The sequence below is a fragment of the Emydura macquarii genome, unplaced genomic scaffold (genome assembly GCF_026122565.2).
Source record: "Emydura macquarii macquarii isolate MOO-44397 ecotype Brisbane River unplaced genomic scaffold, CSIRO-AGI_Emac_v2 contig_2768, whole genome shotgun sequence".
Classification (NCBI taxonomy): domain Eukaryota; kingdom Metazoa; phylum Chordata; order Testudines; family Chelidae; genus Emydura; species Emydura macquarii.
The window spans coordinates 8,782,397-8,802,334 of NW_027132905.1; the positions used below are offsets into that span (position 1 = coordinate 8,782,397).

The 19,938-nt window shown below is 39.0% G+C and overlaps 1 protein-coding gene across 5 annotated transcripts in view; it reads right to left on the bottom strand.

Annotated features, from left to right (window-relative positions):
- Positions 1 to 18,802, bottom strand: part of PCBD2 (pterin-4 alpha-carbinolamine dehydratase 2) — a 34,693-nt gene extending 15,891 nt beyond the window's left edge. The window contains exons 1-3 of one of the 5 annotated variants that reach the window (XM_067566518.1): positions 18,494 to 18,576; positions 14,142 to 14,273; positions 9,710 to 9,805 (exon numbers count right to left, since the gene is read on the bottom strand). Coding sequence is in view for 1 of the 5 variants with exons in the window: in XM_067566515.1 (XP_067422616.1) it covers positions 14,142 to 14,273; positions 18,573 to 18,677 (237 nt within the window). In the remaining 4 variants the exon portion in view is untranslated. Of the gene's footprint in view, positions 1 to 1,479; positions 1,658 to 9,709; positions 9,806 to 14,141; positions 14,274 to 18,493 lie in introns of those variants that run through there. The other 4 variants (XM_067566515.1, XM_067566519.1, XM_067566516.1 and 1 more) reach the window with 4 other exon arrangements.
- Between the last annotated feature and the right edge of the window lie 1,136 nt (positions 18,803 to 19,938).

The following is a 19,938-nucleotide window of genomic DNA, read 5'->3' on the forward strand; positions in this document are numbered from 1 at the left end:
CTAGCCATGGTATACTGCCATGTTTAGACAAGTTCTCCCTCAAGCCTTCAGCAAGTTACAATAAAATTTCAGGAAAAGAGGAGATTATATAGTAACCCAATGATTCCAATAGGAGTTTTGTGAGTCAGGACTGTTAAACTCATAATTTGTATCCAATTGTAATATGTGAATAAAAATGAAGTGTTTTTCATGTATTTATTTCAAATCTAGTGATGATGCATTCTTTGAAAGGTGAGTATGGAGAGAAGGACCATCTTCCTAGAGATTATGGGAAGGCAGAAAAAGAAAAATAAGACTGAAAAAAAACCTGATTTATTTAGACAGTTACCATCTCTTACATGATATTCCCAATTTTCCTTATGCAAAAATTATGTAATCAGTATAAATTGCATTTAATTTTATTTCATTTGCTGTTCTTGGTATTTGGAACAACTGGTGAAATGGGGCTAGAAATGAACAAAAAAGTGACAAATTAAGAACACATTATTAAAAAAATGGATTAATTTTGTTAGCAATATTTTGTATAATGATATATGACCTACAATCAATATTTTAAGCTCTCTTGAAAATCTTTTGGTGTACTCCAAATTTATGACCAAGAGCCAGACAGTATGTGTAATATTTTGGGGAAATTCCAGGGTTTTTTTTAAACCCACAAATGTTCCTTTGCTTTTGCAGAACACACACACACACACACACACACACACACACACACACACACACACACACACACACCCCCCCCCCTTGTGAAATCAATACATCCTGGAAATGGGTGCAGTCCACGAATGGTGAATACTGATTATAGTCATGCAATTAATTTTTTAAAAACCAATGTTAATCCAGATGCATCCAACGTGAGATAAATATGGTCCTTTGTAAGAAAGATTAATGTCTGTACACTTTTATTGTTTTTATTAAATTCGACACTTTAGAAACTGTGTGTAACTATCAACCTAAGCTTGTAAAACTAATAATTGCCACCAAATGCCCACTTCTACCAGGTGATAGACATTTCCCTAACAATGTAAAACACACATTTACATAACTACTTGCTGTTACCAACCCAGTGAAGATTAAATCATCCAGTCCATGAAATGAACTATTACTCTCCCCTCAGAATCCCAGTGCCAGAATGTTTCCCTGTGAAGCACCTCCATGAACAATTCTCAGCAAAAAAAGAGAAAATGATGCTAAGTAACATCAACCATCAGAAGCTGAGCATACTCAGTACCTCTCAGGACAGGACCCAAAATTAGAACCCTGGCTCCTAACTGAACAATCTGTTCTTCACCAAAACAATTTCATACAAATCCCTCAAAGGATTCAGCCAGCTTCATGTTAGTTCAAGACATAAGCAAGTTTTCATCTCAACCCAACAAAAATTAAAGGAAGGATATAGCAAATGAAGGAGGGGAGGAGGATGTTCCCAAAATATATTTAGAGTTGGTTTATGAAAGACAAATGAAAAATTATACTCACATCACACTGACAAACTGTGGGTCTGCCAGTGGTTTTTCAGAGCAGATGTAACATTTTAGCAAATGTGATTGTTTGTGAAAGAAATAATTCTGATCAAAAACTAAATTGCAGCCAGCTCAAGTTCTGCACTTTGTCACTCTAATCCATTTTGACAGGAAGCAGTAAGTGGAGATTCCTACTGTGAAAAGAGCAGATGTGAAAGGTCAACCTTGGCCTGGAACTTCAAAACCGTTAACGTGTAAAACAGTGTGCATTAAAGCCTGAAACAGCTAACCGCTGGATTAACGGATGTCCGCTAAGTAGGTCTGATGTGCTTTTGGCAAGTAATGGTTAATTTTTAAATAGGTTCATTGTAATTTTTTTATTTTACTTTTTACCTTTTACCAGGCAGAGTCCATTTTTAATTATAATTGCAGAGTATAATATCCCAAAACAAGCCTTTTCTTTATGCTTTGGGGGGGAAGCCACTAGTGTAGAATGCAATTTACAGTTATTAATAAGGTCACGCTCACTATTTCAAAAGCAAGAGGATGCAAAAGGCTCAATACTATCAAACTGGAGAGAAAACTTGCCATTTCCACTGAAATTAGTATCTTCTCACTTCCCCTATGTTGATAATTACAAAGCTGTAAGAGAGCAGGTTTCTTTAACTGAAAAAGTAAAAGTGATTCTGAATGAAAATATTCTTGAGAACAGAGGGGATGTAAATCTTACTATTTCCCCAACTGAAACAATACTGTTACAGTATTTGCCACCATTGAGTGAACAAATATGGGAGGGTTCCAAATTTTAGTTAAAATCAAAGTCAACGTGCCTGCATTTGGTGTCTTTCTTCCCTTATTTCAAATGCAATACTGTGGCACTTCCATTTTCTTTTTCAATCTAAATGAATACTTGTTAGAAGTGAAAAGTATATTTACAAAAATCTTTAACCAGTTCAAATTCAACCATGAGAAACAATACTTCCAGATTAACAGATGAAATAGTATTAGATAAATGCTATAATAATTTAATTAAGTCATCATAAATCTACACTAATCTTTTAAGAGAAGTATTGGTATAAGAGCCAACTGCAGAGTGAACCAAAGGTCAGGACAGCTTCCTGGTTCTCTTTAGAATAGATAACTCAGGTTTAACTGCTCCAAGAGTATACAGTGCATGCACGCTAATTGTAAAGGAGTCTCTTCTGCTTGGATATACACAATTATTTCCTTATTTGTATTTTATTTTTTACCCTAGAATGGACAGAAGGAAAGAGAGATAAGGAAAAAGTTTAGAAATCATATTTTCTTGATGTTCTAAGTCACAGTTACATTTTAAAGAATTCCAAATTGATGTCAAATTCTGTTTCTAGAGCAGCTTGAGAATCAAAGTCTTGAATTTCCACATATCACCTGTTAGCTGTGGCTGTCAGGACTGCTGCTCCTGATACATATTCTGCTTTAAAAAAAGCTGAATTATGTGTACCTCAGAAACAGATTTTACAAACATAAAAACCTCTTCGTACTTCAAAAAAGTGAAAAATAAAGGTATGTTCTGAATCTTTAATGTCACGATTCATCAAAATATTAATTAATATAGTATTGTCAATATTTATTAATACTGTGGTATGAACAATAATATTGCAATACTGCCTGCAGGCCACAAACAGGTTTGGCTCCATTGTACAAATAGCCCCTGCCCCCAAAAGAGGTAGAGGGCAGAGTAGACAGATAAGTGGGATGTGCACAGTTCTTAGCTATTCACTAGCAGTGATCACAACTCGTCACCTGCCTAGTCATTATCAGATTACAGTTTTCTGTATGAATTACAGCAGAGGTGAGTTTTGAAGAGGGACTTGGAAGATAAAGAGGTGGCTGGATAGATTCTTACTAAGCTTTCTCCACTCACAAGGGGCAGCATGACAGAAAGTATTTGTCAGAGAAGTGACCAATTGAGGCAGGCATCGCTTTCGCCCAGTGAAGGTGCGCGCAAACCTTGCAATAAGGAAATAGCTCATATAGGTACAGCAAGGCTAAATTGTGAGAGGGTGGGGGTGAAAGTAAAGATAAGTTGCCAATGTAATATCATAATTCAGTTATTTACAAGTAGGAAAACAATGATGGCAAGTTAAAAATTTTAGACTGAACACTGAAACAGAGACATCCTTCACTTTGTGTTTTGCACAGTGCCAAGCACAATGGCCATGACAAATAAGTAAATAAATAAATAAATAAAAAGTATTTCCAACTCCCAGCACCAAGAAGTTAATTTGCGTCTGGTAGCTCCTGACTGACCACTGACACCAGATTCTGTATAGTCATTCAGCATTTCTCATCAATAAGAAAACTACTTCTGCCAGTTAACTGATAGTATTATTGGAAAGAGGCAATACAGACCAATACACCATTGTTGTCTTTTTTGTCTTTTTAAAACCAGGGCAGGAGAATTTTAAACTTTTAGATGAATGATCTCAAGAGAGCCTCCATTTAATTTTCATCCAAAAGTTCAGCACGCCAGCTTTTCAGACCCAGTGCCACACTAGGATGTGAGTAGGGGAATGTGTCCAGGTCCCACAGCTGGAAATTGACCCTATAACCTTCTGACTCAGAGGCAAGAGGGTTATCTACTAAGACAATCACAAGTATAACCATAAAGAAGGTGTGATCACATAAAAATATATTTTTACTAAACTATGTTTTGAGACAGTTGAGCCAGCTCACTCTCACAATTTTGGCCTGAATTAATCTTCATGAAGCCTGAAAATTTTACTATCAGTTTCTAATAAGCAAAAATATCAAATAGGCAAATAGGCCAAAAATTCAATATTCAACCCTTATTTTAAAAAACAAAGATTGTCTTTACTCTGTAAACCCACTCAAATAATTTTGATTTATAGTAAATCAGTTATTGTATTCATAAAAGCAAAGACATTAGTGAACAACATACCTACCAAAAGAAATACTTTCATAATTTTGCAGGTGTATAAATCATAGCATATGGAAGAGGACTCAAAGGATAATGGGAAATGAAGCAGTTTAGGAAGTACTATATGAAAAACAGCACCTACCTAGGTGGATATAAAACCTATTCTTTTCATTCAAGAGGCAATCTAATGCAAAAGTCTAAAAGAGGGGCAAACAGTCAACAGTCACATTAAAAATAGTTCACCACCAAATAAATGAAAATGAGTTTGTCTTTTGATAAGCAAAACTGACAATGGACTCATGTTGCTCATTCTTTGAGGTTAAACACAACTGACATAAGCTACACCTGAAACCAATCAGTGCTGAGGCTTTGAGAAGATTCACACGCGAGGACTAAATTTGTCACAAATGGGTTGGTTTCCGATCCTAATGTAGCCAAGTTGCTTTACTCTGACCTCTATTTAACAAATCAACTTAATGGGCAGTGGGAGTGCTATAAAACTTAACAATGGAGTGATTTTAACTTTTAAAATATAGTTATGAAGCAAAATGTCGGAGAGCTCCTTCAGTACTGGAAATCAAATTAAATCTAGACATTTTTTAACAGTCTTGACAGACATAATCCTAGTTACCATGTAAATTTATGGTAAGCTGCTGTGATATTAGCCACAGGTGCTACTTTTAATATATGGGCCGCATCTGGCTGGGAATAAAATTTCTCAGAGGACTGAAAATGACCTCACTATCTGACAATGGAGGGGGAGTGGGGAAATAAGACCACTGTGACATATAAAAAGCTGGAGATGTGGTCCACAATTGAATATTTTACATAAAATTCATGTTACCTCTGCAGATTGTAGGTTAAAGGATATTATATTTTCAATACATAAATGGCACAGACATATTTCAGCCAAAATATTAAGTACATAAAACAGTTATGAAATACGCTGGCTATGCACATAAAAACAAATTTTCCAACCTGTGATCAATAGAGAAGACAAAGTGATGTGCCGAGAAACAGAAAAAAGGAAGTATCAACACAGATTAAGTTCAGGAGTATTCAGTTTTATTGCACAGTGTGTTAAACTAAATTAATTGATTACAGCAACTAAGAGAGCATTAATTCATTAAGAACGTGTTCTCAGTACCCCAATTCCATGGGATTTAGTAAATTTGTGAAGTTCTTCATGGTCATTAATCAAGCTGAAGGTACCTATAGAAAGGACTCGTGCCAAGGGATTGTCACCAAGTAAGATTAAAATAAATAAAGACCACACATCGCATGATATAACAGGGACTATCAATTATAGAGGACAAAAACAAATATGCCTTATCATAGTTAAAGCAAAGTAGCTGGAAATACAGAGAGGTCATACAAAACAGAAAGAAACTCCTGTTGCAGTGGATGCTTTCTGAGTTTTTGGGTGTTATTACTGGTCTACAGGAGGAGAGTTGGGAGGTATAACAATTTAATGCAGGAGCTACAGTGATTTAATTGCCTAAGAAATAACTCCTTAGAAGCTGTACAAGTCTCCTTTAAACAAACACTCAGACAAGATTTGCTACGATTCTCAGGATCCATGAGCCCTTGCCAGCTGTCTTCTCCAGTCAGAGTTTTATCTTTTACTTAAATAGGTTCTTGTGTCACTTAAGTTTCATTCACTGAGCTCTTGTACACAAGCACATACACTTCACTTATCTAGAAACAGTGTGATGGAAATAAGACAAAATCTATCAATTTTACAAAAAAGTTTGTAGTTACCGGTCCTTTGTATTCCCGCCAATTTTTGTGGTTTTACCACCACATTTCCCTATTATTCTAAATGTTTCTCTCTCCCCTGGTGCTGTTCAATGGACCCACACAAACAGAGGAAACTGACTTACTATACAGGATAAGTATGAACTTATCTGAACCCAAAGGGCTAAACCCAAAGGGTATGTCAACACAGCAACTAGACACGCATGGCTGGACCATGTTTCACTGCAGTGTAAACTTATGGGCTCAGACTCCAGCCCAAGGTCTGAGACCTCCCATCACGCAGGGTCCTGGAGCCAAGGCTCCAGCCCAAGCCAAGAAGTCTACACAGCTATGAAACAGCCCTGCAGCCTGAGCCCCTCAAGCCCGGGTCAGCTAGCATGGCTCAACCGCAGGTGTCTGTGTGAACAAACCAGAAACAGCTTTTCCTCTTTCTCCTTCAATAGCAATAATTGTAGGTGTTCCTTGTAAAAGCAGTAGGCAAAACATTTTCAGATGGAAGTGACCTGTCCTTCTGCACTTTAGTGGACAGGGATCCTTCAAGAATTTAGTCATGTAGGACATGTTTTATTAATTTAGATGCAATACAGGGGCTCAAAGATGTTAACATATCCCAGTCATTGTCCAACATTGAACAGTGTTAAACAAAGCTTAGAGTTTGGTATACAGAGGTCTCAGCCCGCTTAGTACCATGGCATAAACACCATTTAAAATTATTTTATCCTTTTATTAAAGATAAAGAAGGAAAAACAGTTAAAGTAAAGTATTAAATAAGGTTTTAATTTTAACAACATCCCTTGTTGCCTTTCTTTTTAGCTGGAAAGTTTTTAGAAGGAAAACTACCCTGGCTTGACAGTCTCTTAGATGTTACCAAAGATGGTAAAAACTCCTTCCGGGGAAAAGAGAAGACATTAGTTAAGAATGGCTGACATTGTTGTTGAAGTCTTATCTTGTTTCATCCCAGATGGTGTTTGGGATTCAGCTGGAGCCAGTAAAGGTGGACATGTCATCTGTGTTCCTCTCTCTGGCCTGGTCTGGTCAGGACATCTCTCAGGATCAGGATGATGAAGCACCGGGGTCCCAGGAGATGGTGGGAGTGGCAGCCATGATGGTGAACCTCACTCCTGTAACCAATTTTTATCCCAACATCTGTTTCTTTAAAGACCCACAAAGGGAATGGTGGACAGAATAGTCCATTCCCTCACCATTTTGTCAAACAATTTGGCCTAGTTTCTCACACACCAATTTTGATTCAGATTTCTGGTTCCACAATCTTCTTGTTTACCAAGATGATCTTAACAGAGTCCTTCAGTTATAGCAGCAGGCTTTTTTGTCTGGACTAGTACAGTCTCTCCTTTTCGCATCTTTTCCTATAGACCTTGGTTATTACAGGTGATTGTGACATCTTATGATGAGCTCACAATTAAGGTAAATTTGCAGACCCAATTATAACAGACCAGATACAGGCCAGGGACCATGAGGTTTTGAAAAGTTTGGTGACGATTCTATTTTCTCTAGACTACAAACATTTCATCTTTTTCTTGTTGCCAGAGATTTCAGTAAATGAAGAAAAAAATTATTAGCAAACATTACTACTCAGGCTCCTGAAGTAGTGACAGTATTTCACATTGACTCAGATTTTTGCTTTAGCAAATGGAAATTGATAGGTTGCTTTATCAGTAAGCAATAAGCATTTTGTTTCAGTATTTGTCACATCTGACAAGAAATTAAGAGGCTTTAAAACATGTTTCTTTTTTGTAATACAAAGTGGCTTGAATGCCCAGATTACTTTTGTCTTATTCTTCTGCTCTCTCTCTTTCTCCGCAATTCTCCACAGCCCCATTTTAAAAAGCAATAGTCTCAAACATCTGTAGCCTGCCAGCTCACACAAATAGAGAACAGGTAGAATAGCGGAATGATTCAGTGAGAAAACAGACAATGACACCAGCCCTATGTCAGTTGTCTTATCAGTCAAAAGAGAAGACGTAATTGTAAAAAATATATCTGTGAACATGGCGAGATGCATCAATATCTGGCTGTACTGATGGCTGTCTCCAGTGAAAATGGGAGCACGTATGATGGCTAGTCTTCTTCCAGAGACATTACATGATTCTGGGATTCACTGTGGACCAGTTTGAAGTGATCAGTTACCATGATTTTCTTTGGCCTCAGTCCTGCAGTCATTTCCTTCAGCTCAGAAGGAGCCCTGCTAAAATCAAGAGGACTCTGCAGGGATGCAAGGATTTGTCCTTGGGAATCCAATTGCAGGAGTGAGACCTTGGAGTGTAAGCTCTTCGGGGGAAGTACCATGTCTACGTATGCGATTGTGCAAAACCTAGCACAATGGTGTCTCAATTCTCACTGGAGTCTCAGTTCCCTCTACCAGCCAACTTAGTGGAACCGGTCATTTAATTCAGCAGGTAGAAACCTGTTTCTGACGCCAAAGGTCACAAGTTCTAGTACCAATGCTGCACACCTGCAGCTGACTGATGGCCACAGCGTTGGGCAACTGCTACAACCAAAGATTAGTTGAGGGATGACGGTGGTTGAGTAGGACCATCAGCTTAGAGCACAGCTATTGTAGGGTGTACGATCTTGGCTGGGCAGGTCATTTGTTTGCATCTTTATTAATAATTATTGTATTTTAACTATTACATAGCACTTAGAGCATCTATTCAGAGCTTCTGTAGACTGAAAGAAAAAATACATCATGTTCAGGGAGGCTGAAGGACAAACTTGCTTGTCTGTATTTGGCAGGGGCTCTTTGGTGATCTGGGTAAGAAAAGGAGTCAACAGCAATAATGATAATATGACTATGAGGAGGAAATGGAAATTAACATTTCAGTCACAGAAGCTGCCCAAATGAGGGATGGGGAACAAGCTGCAATGGACACCAGATGCTTTTCTTTCAGGGCAGGGTTGGATGTAGGACATTATGTACAATCAATATTTTTTCAAATCAGGACTAGCATGCAATGGCAATTACAGCAGAGAAAAGGACTGACAACAGGAAGTACATTCACTGACTTATTTTAGGAACATTTCAAATTGTTTTCCAACTCATTTTCTGAAAATCACTCTCAAAAGCCCATTTTTATAAAATTTATCTTCACAAAAAACAAACACCACCAGCGGTTTCAAGTGAAGTCCTGTTATAATATAATTTTCCAAGCCAGAAGCGTCATTTCTGATAGCTTTTAACCAAGTTAATCTCAGCCTGAAAGCTTCAGGAATCTAAATAACTCTCTCATTTCACAGAAGTTTCATTTCATTCTCCCTCATACTGAAAATTATACACATAAACCATTTGTGCGACTTTATAATAAATGCATTTGTGCGACTTTATAATAAAAACTCTGTTTATATTCTCAACATCTGTTGACATACATAGTCTTTGTAAACCTGGCACAGATTTTAAAGCCACAGAATTTTCCATGCATCATGCACATTATCTGTGAGAAGCAATAAAGAAAGCAATGAATACATTAATCATCCTCATATCATCTGCAAAACATAAATCTGAAATACCTTTCATGTCAGCTCAACTACTCAGCTTTTTTTTACACACCTGATTTTATGTCATCTGAAAAAGGGCAGGATGAAGATCACAGAGGAAATTGTATTTCTTGGCTGTCTGACTTTTACTAAATATTCACACTAAGTTCTGTAAACAGAAGATTTATTACATTAAATAAAAAGTTACACCTAAAAGTCCATGCTTATTAAAGGACAGCATATTGACTGCAAAACTCTACAAAGCAGGTTGCTAGCTCCATTTCTGTTTCCCTGATCTGTAATATGCATTTGAGACATCCCAATAAATAAGTAAATGTTGTGTGGGGACATATGTAAATATAAGCATTGATAAACAGAATTTGTACAGTTCTAATTCATCTTCAGTGCCACCTTCCCAAGAGACAAACATTTGATCTTTAACTCCAGCTGCAAGCATTCATGTATTCTCTAGCCAAATCCCACCTTACGCAACTCCCTAAGACTAAGAAGTCACCAACTTGAAATTTCATCAACCTGAAATTTCAAATGAGTGTTGCATCCCCACAGCTGCCCCAATTATCTAAATGCTTATGGGCAAAATTCTGCCTTCATACAGATGCATGTAGCCCCCAGGACCACAATGAAAGCAGAGCAGACAGTTTGGCCCCCAGTAGTTTCCTCAGTGCTACACACAGCTGAAGGTGGCAGAAGTTTTGGATTCTTAAGCCAATTTCTAACCCTAGTAATAATAGCTCTTACGTAGCCTTTTTCATCTCACACTTGTAAGAGTCAAGCAGGACTGGAGCCACACCGAGCATCCACCAATATCTTCCACCCAACTGGAGTACACATTTCAAAAAAGTGCCATGTTTAGGATGATATATTTGCCGGACTTACACCCAGAAAAAAAACCAAGGCTATTAGCTTTAGGTTTACTATATCTTCTGGTGTACAATTAAATATATTTTGACTTCCCACTCTAGCATCCTCTTCATCTCTCTCTCTCCCTTTCTGACTTGCAACTTTATGAATAGCTGATTCACTTTTACCCTGTACCATTTCAAGGATAAGGTCTTAAAAAAAATCAACTATTTAATTCCTACTGACGTGTTCACTGATCTAAGCTGCTGAGTTTTCCAGACTTCTATTACAGGACCAGGTTTACTCTAGTCTCTTCAGTAGATAAGTCTTCAGGTTCATTTCATTGCCTAAAGATGAACGGCAGAAATGATTTATTTCACTTATTTACAATATACAAAGGCTAATTTATGCTAAATTTAAGAAAACGTTTCCAGTTGTGCTGAGCCAACAAGCTCTCCAATTGTACTGTGGCAGGGACATCATTTCAAGAGTACCCCCAGCATAAAGGTTGTAACCTCAGCACCTACAGTACTACTACTTTGACACAGAGGAGCAGCCATCCCTCTTTCTTTGGCTCTCCAGTTCTCTGACCCTCTTCCGATCCTGGTCTCATGTGAACTCCCCCTCCTGGTTTTCCCCTCCTTCACTGCCTCATAATTTGTTTCATTTGAAATTGTTTGTTTTATTCTATTATTAACTCCCAGGTTTAAAGTGTAATCCAGGAAAAGTGTACTCAGGGCTCCATGCATGCACCCTCAGATACCTGCTCTTGCTCTGTATTGTAGCAACGCTGCTCTTTTCTCCCCCACCTCATGCACATTTTATTCTAAGTTCTCCCTAATGGCTGCGCTTTCCTCACCATGACAACTAAGTATCTGAAATATTAAAAAGGACAAGCATTGCAAACTGTCATTTTCACATTTCACCACACAGGGTCTCCTAAAGACCTTGGTCTGGCCTATACTATAGCTATGAGAATAAACAGCACATTATGCAGCACTCACATGCTTCAGTCTACAAATGTAGACACACATATTACACTGCAAGTCCAGTGGAACCTGAGGCACACCACTAGTGTAGTGTGGATGGGGCAAGGGGGCAGGAGGGAAAGCAGTATCTTCAGAGGAATATGGCATCTTTTAAAAAAAAAAATGTAAGCTTACCCTTCCTCCCTGGAAGAGCATAGCCCTTTCAAAAATAAAGTAAAAACTGGGAATTATATTCATTTGTTCCCATTCCACACATAGGTTATCTGCCTAATCCTGTAAAGACAGCTGATCTTTCACATCTAGTCTTTAGTATAACACAATCTACTACTATTTTGACCAGAACAGAGGATTGTTAGATTGACTGCACGCAAGTAATAGAAATGAAGGGAAGAGCAGTAACAGACCTAAACAAACACATACCGGTATAGGGGCAAATTTTCAAAAGCATAGGGCAGAGACTTGCACACAAATGTGTGCACAATTGCAGCACCATATGAGATTAGGCTAAACTTTAACCTTTTGATAATATGACCCTAAATTTATACAAGAAGATCCAAGCTAGAATAAAAATACGTCACTTATACAAAAGGTGCAATAAATATCAAAAAGGCCAGTTTTTTAAAAAAAAGCAATGAGAAAATAAAATAAAATAACTGAAACTCTTGCATTTCCCCCCCAAAAAACCAAGTTGGGCACTAGAATGGGCAGGGTATGTTGGGATTAATTCTTGTCTTATGTAGCATGGCCATTTAATACACCTAATTATTCCTCTTGTAACTTGCCTCTTTTTATAAGTGTCTCACTTGATTAATCAGAAATCAACTTTTTTTTCTGAAATGTGATATGGCAGCAAGAATCTAGTTGACAATCTTATCTTAAGAAATATATTAAATAATAATTGACCACATGGTGCCACCGATTTTCAAAGCAGGTTTCATCACTGATTTCAAATTTAAAAATTCTTAAATATGGATGACACAGTCTGGCCCCCGGTTTTGACTTAACATAAAAGCCCAACAGGGTTTAAACCTACATTCTGCTGCACCAAAGCTAGCCTCACAGAGTATCTTTTGAAATTCATTCAAGATAGTACCAGAATTCTCCCTTCCTGTATCACACTTCTCTCCATATTTTTTCCAAGTTTGATTTGATGTAAATATTTGTGATTTCATTCTTACTCACCTTCATAAAGTTCTTGATAGACTTATTGTGATGCTGGCTGGATTAGGGGGGCCCTTGAGGTGTATTCAGGAGCTCTGATTACTCCCTTCTACACCGATCTCGCGTTGGGGGTGTCACGCTGGCTGGATTGGGAGGGGCATTTATTATATTTTTTAACATCAGTATGTCAGAATCATAGTAATTCATGGGAGATGTGCCATGTCAGATACCGTTAGAAAGGCTATAATGTGCTAAGTAAGATGATAACATTTATGTTCATGTGTTATGTGTGCAATGGAAGTTATGGATATGTTTTTATCTGTATTTCATATTGTACTGTGTTTCTGGGCGACACCCCAGACAGGATGGCTGCAGCACTAGCCTGCTTAATGGCCCATTAAGGAAATTCACCGGTACAATGGGCCCAGGGGGAGAAGCCAGGGATATACTTGATGAGTCACCAGTCACTCATGTGACCCTGGACTCCATCTTATTCCTGTAAATTTTCACAAGCAGCATGGCAAAGGCGAAAGGACATAAAAGGCAGCTGCACCCCATCCATTTGTCTTCAGTCTACCTCTGGATCAACTCATCTACAACTGAACCGAAGCTGTGAAACAAAGGACTGAGACCCATCCAGGTACTGAATGTACACCAGAGGGACTATACAAGCCTGCAAACACCACAATTCTACTAGAAACCTGATATATATGGACTTTCCAATTATTTGTATGTATGTGATTGCTTTAATCCTTTAACACTTTTTATAGTTTGTTTCTTTCTTTTTATAATAAACCTTTAGTTTTAGTTACTAAAGGATTAGCTGGCAGCGTGGTATTTTGGGTAAGATCCAAACTTATATTGATCTGGTACTGTCGCTGACCCTTTGGGGTCAGGAGAAACCTGTTTGGTAAAGAGCATAGAGTTTTAAATAACTGGTCTCTTTACTAGACGTAGTGGCTGATTGGCAGCCAGAGACTGAAATGCAGTAAAGGGGGCTGTGTATATTTTTATTTTGGCTTCTTGATAATCGGTTTGGGGAATCAGAAGCACTGTTTGTGGCTGGTTGGGAAGTCTGACTTCAGTGTCACCTACCAGTGCTGGGAGAATCTGCTCTCCTTTTGCAGCCTGCCCTGACCTTGGCATTTTCAGGTGGCTACCCTGGGCACGAACGAGTCACTCATATGAAAGGTACGCTATACAACAGCCAAATATTTTATCTTTAAGTTAGGTGTGCTAGTAGTGACAAAGATTTCAAAGTCAAATTCTGCTTGCCCTACCATGGAATAATACCAATAAAGTCAATCGAGTTACACCTGAGATCATAATCTGGCCCAATAACTTCAATAAGACTACTGACATGAGGAAAGCAAACAGCATTTGGTCTCAAATGCTCCCAGGTTTGTGGATATGAACATCTCTTCACTAGGGACACAATACAAACTAAGAATTACATTTCCTTTTGTATTAGAAATAGTATAAAGCAACAGTTACCTGATTAAAAGTTTTGAAATTGAACTCTTTGTAGATGGCATCTCTTTCACCCAGCTCAGACCATCCTGAAGCTTTGAGGTCAAGTAAAACTTGGTTCCTTTCCTCTGTTGTCAACCAGTGAGACTGTGAAGACTATAAAGAAAAACATTAATCTCAGTTCTGGAATGTATGTCCTTTCTTTTCCTTACACAACAACAAGAAAATTATATAAATCATCATTTCAGCATATATTTCAAAAATATAATCCTTCAGGACACCAGAGGTGGAAAATTTACTATATGTTTTATTACGCTTTATAATTTAACAGAGCAACATAACTTGTCAGTTAACTGAGCCAAGAAACATAACTGTTTTAGTAAATTAACTTCAATGATTTGCTTGTACATAAGAGATTTTTACTCTTTCACTGGGATGAAATATGGAATCAAGAATACCTTTGTCCAGTAGCATTATTACTTTAATTTATACTAGGCCTATCTGAATTATCTATATACTGTAAACCTTGAAATATTTGCTGACAATCCATTTTTGCCATTTTTCCTCATTTAACTATTAAGCTTAAATTTAATTACAGTAATTATTTGAAATTTAAAAGGACAAATCACCTGAAAAATACTAAGTGTGACCAATTTTAAATTAGAAAAGCACAAATTATGCCAGAAATCACTGTATATTATGTATAATTATTGTACCCTGTACTTTTTAAGAAGAAAGAAAAAAAATTAAAAAACAAAAAGCAAGATAGCTACTGAACTTAAACAGTAACAATTTATAAAAGTTTCTCTCTGGCATTGAAAAGAAAATCAATCAGGCATTAAAGACATGTGCTACACACAATCTGCACAAGGAACTCAACAGCACTGAGGAGTTCTGTGTAAGGATCCAAGGCCTGGTCTGCTCTCACACCATTATAAATCAGGATTAACTCAATTAAATAGAGTTCCCACTAAAAAGCCCAGGTTCAGCTAGGTACTTAAGCATTTATCTAACTTAAAGCAAATGAGTACTCCCCTACTGAAGTCAATGAAACTATGCACACACTTAATGTTTAAGCACATGCTTAAATACCTTGCTGAATCAAGACCTAAAACTGATATAAGGTCAGAATCAGACCTTTGGGGTAGAATAAGATCCTAAAAGTTTACAAAACTTCTCCCTGAAAATAGAACACAATCCCTCCCCCCTGATAGAATGTATATGATATTAAATTGAAACTATGTTTTATCTTAGCTAAAATCCAGGCATTTCATCCAAAGGTGGATTATCCAATTGTCACTCCCTCATCACAGATCCTTCCCAAATTTAATGGCACAACAGGCAGAATAGAAATTCTCAGTTGCCTTTTGTCTTTGCATATATTGATAATCAACCACCCTCATTTGTGAAATCTTACTGACAATTATCTTAACAATTTTCTACCAAAAACTGCAAAATAGAATCTAAGATGGGAGTTCCACTCAATATATCTGCCTTTGTAAATAGTTTTTATTTTGGTAGTTTTAAAGTGTGTGCTTACTTCACTCTAGAAGTGCCAGACCATGTATATTCCACCTGCTATGTTCTCACACTTATACACTCTGGCAATGCTAATCTGTGAAACCAACATTTTTTGAAAAATGTAGTCTGGGGTGTGTGTGTGTGTGTATAAAGTGCTGTATCTTTGTACACATCTTTATTATAAATATAAAGTTACCTTTTCACCACTAGATGGTGCTGCATGTCAAATTAGAAATTAATTCAATTAATTCTAATTAAGCAGAAGAAAGGTTTTTAAATTGTTCTTTATTATTGAATGATATTTGCACAGAAAGTAATGATAAATACACATGCATTATTTAAAGATGAAATATACATATTACTGTACCACCTAGTAATTAACTCCAAGCAAAATATAACACATTCACCAACAGTGAGGATAAAAAGACCACTCTGCACAGATGCTGTTAACGCAACTGATTAAACAATTGTTTTCAACTGGATTCACCCATTCTAACAGACAAGTTTTAAATATCCAACTAACATTTCAATTTAGCCTATCTAGTCTTCCTTATAAAATATTTGCCTTGCTTAAATATAAAATTAATGTTTCACAAACTTGTATATATTAGTGTTGCTATAGCAACATATATTGATTAGAATTTCCCTTTAAGTGTTGTTTTAAAGCATGTACAAATAGTCTCTGGGCTGAAATTTAGCATGATTAAGCCAGGAGGTATTCAAACCCCACTAGAGTGACAGAGAGTCCATCCACTCACTTCTGATTTGATAATCAGATTTTAAAAAATAGATTTATTTAATTTACCACAGGCCTAGTCCTCAGTGTGCACCAGCTCTTTTGACACTGAAGAAATCTTGCTTAGAAATAATAGTCATAAAAGCCAAGTTCTAATTTCATATACACATATGTACCTGCCACTGACTTAAAAAGTTTAATAAAGAACAGTATACTGAGCACATGCTGGTTTATTTTAAGACAAGTTAAGAAGGTGCAAGGATCCAGAAACAATCTATGGTAACACACAATGAAGCACAGTGAAAACCCACTGAAGAGGTGGAAAGGTACAACAAAAACAAACAGAGGATGGACACTGAAATGTAAATATAAGACTTAGCATACAAAACTGACCCATGATTTACTGATTACGTCCTGTCATATGATGGGCCCTAAGCTAGTTAATAAATAACAGATTTATATGAAAGCAGCCTAGGAAAGAGAGAGGAGTCTGATGCCAAAGCATCCCTTCTCCTGTATCAAAGAGTCACCTATTAAAATACATTCTGGGCACAAAGGGGGCAGCTACCATGTAATTTTAGATATATGATTACTATTGATATAAAAATCAGACTGCTTGTGCTCTATAGAGACTGAAATGCAGGGGATATAAATAATCATATCTACTAGATAAAGAACTAATCTTACTAACCCAAGGCTAATTCCCAGAGAATTGCCAATACTCCCATGAAGCATCCCAACTTTGGTATCCCTTTGGCTTAGCAGATTTACTACTCTGCCTAATGGATACTTGGTACATTTTTTTCAGGCAATGGCTTTTAAAGGACTCTGCTTTCAGAGGAAAGTGGGAGATGGGTGGCTGGGATGGATGTATAGAGCATCTGAAGCTATCAAGGTTAAGATGGATAAACTGGGCACAGCCTGAAAGCTGAAGCCATCTCAACTTTAGCGAGGAAAATCACAGATAACCTGCACAAGATAATTTTCACTTCTTTAGAGCCTTCAAGGGCAGGGCTGCAAATATTACTGACATTCTGTGCATCCCTAGACATTAGGTACGTATTACTACTCTCACTTTGTAAATGGGTAACCTAAAGTTCAGACAGGTCAAGTGACTTGCTCAAGGTCATATAGTGAATTTGTGTCAGATCAGTCCAACAGGAAAAGTTTTTTGATGGTAACCACACACATAAGAATTAGAATAATAATTTTTAGTGTCCTTATTTTGGTCATTTACGTCCCTTCCCTCCCACCATTTCCCCTTGACTATTTAGTTAAACTAATCACCAAAAATTGGGAGCACTTTTAAAACCAATTTGTTATTTGTTCCCGTGTGAATAGCACCTGCCACATTATTGTTGATATACAAACAGTAAATATTAGAATGGCTCAAAAAAGATTATGCAACATTTTGCCAACGCTGTTGTTCACCCTTTGCCCTATTTCTCTGAGGGAATCATTCTTGCATGCTTTCAGGACTGATACACACCTAACCCCCAGAAAGTCACCTCCCATTCCTACCCACCTAACCTGGCCCTTTAGAAGGGAACAAATGGAGCCAGTTTACAGTGCTGTGACCGGAAAACATTTTTTTCATCGTAGCTTCATCTGGTGCTCCACAATTTAAATCTTCAAGGTTTTTTTTTTTTTTTGGTTTTTTTTTAAATTATGCGTCAAAACCTTAGAAAAGCAAAGAAAACCCTCCAAAACACAACTACGTAGAGGTGTGCGCCCCACTCTACAGACAGCAGGACACAAGAGCTCTGACAGATGCGAACGGCCATATTTCTCTCGGCAGGCGTTGACTCTGAACCCTAATGATGGTGAGGTGAGTGCCCAGGAAGTGAACTATTTCATGGCCCGGAGGGAAGAAGAGGGATGATCCTCCTATAAAGCATCCAGCACCAGTGATATCTGGAGCGGGGTCTGCGGACAGCGGAGCATGGCTTGGTGCTGAGATCCTGCTCCTAGGGGACCCTCCTCTGCCCACACCTCCTGTCCTCTGGGGAGCTCTCTCTGCCCCTGCCCCCCGCCCACGCTCCCTCCCAACCCTGGAGAGCTGCCCGGGCTCCCCACGCCCAGCCGCGGGCCCTGGAGCGCTGCCCCCTTGTCTCGTTACCTCAGGGCCGTGCCCTCCCGCTCCCCCAGCCTCCTCCCGGGAGGTCCCCCAGGGCGGCGGCCGCCTGCTTCTCTCTCACCATGGCGGAGAGGCTCCTGCTGCCGGCTCCCCAGCCGCCCCGCACCGCCGCTGCCAGCCGCGCCCCGCACAGCGCCAGCCGCAGCCCGACCCCGCCGCCTGGCATCGCCGCGGCCCCGCCCCCTCGCGGCGCGAAGGGCCAGTAGAGGGGCCTACGCAAGTGCCTGCGCCGCCGGGGCAGTCATCCTCGGCACACCTCTCTCTGCGGTCTGCGCCCGGCCCCTCCGGGACAGGACTAGGAAACCCCTGTGAGGGGCTCCTGCGCACCCCGAACTACCCCTCCGAGAATGATATTTAACCCCTCATCTGCACGGGGCTCCCCCGCGCTGGGCGAATGGTACTTCCCGCCCCCCCCCCCGCGCTAGGCGAATGGTACTTCCCGCCCCCCAGCGGCAGGCAACTGTGGTCCATGCATCACTACTGCAAAACCCCAGGCTCTCCCCCGGCGTGGCTGGCCCATCCGACCCTTCGTTGGGCAGGGGCAGGAGCGGGGGCAGGTGCCGCAGATCTCCAGTCCACTCCTCACCTGCTGATCCTGGCTTCGGGTATCAAAACACAGGAGTGCTGGGAGCTTGGTCTTCAGGCGGGTGGTTGCTCCTGTTTGCATTCAGTTCGGTTTGGCTAGGGAAGCTGGTTTCATCCTGTTCAGGCTCTTAGGGCTGCAAAGGCTACGTTTCAAACTGAGCCGGGAAAAGTTTAAAAAATAAAGCCGCCTTTACGATTTTTTAAATGGGGCTTATGTTCTGTAAAGGGTCGATTTACTATACAGAGTTTCAATTCTGGGAAAAGTAGGGCCGTAGAAAATATGGCTCTACTTTAAAAAAAATGATGCAAAAACATATCCCCTTTGATATGGAAAGACTGAAATAAGTGCACGGACCCTGTGTCTTTTTTACAAATCACTTTTCAGAGTAGAAAGGTTGCTGAGGGGAAAGGGAAGGGGAGCTACAGAATGAAATCCACATTCTGAACTTTTACGTTACTCAGCTAAGTGCACATTCATAGGTAAAACTTCAGAGGCTGTTTTAAATACGTATCACGGGGCTAACAAGCAGGAGGGTAAATACAGTCCAAGGTAGTATAAAATTCTGTAGGTTCTTAAGGAAAATCTTACCTTTAATCTTTTGCAGAAATGGAATAATTTCAAGAGTATTGTACTGATCTCTGTTAACCCAGGAATACTTCAAGTCAAAAGGGAAATTAAAAGTGGACCAGATCCTCAGCTGATGTAAATCAGCATTGCTCCATCGAAGTCAACAGAGCTACACAAATTTACACCAGCTGAGAATCTGACCCTGTATGTCTCACTAGTAAAAGAGGAGAGGGGCAGGAGGAAAGAACCCTGCTGGAGTTACTACCCAAAATTA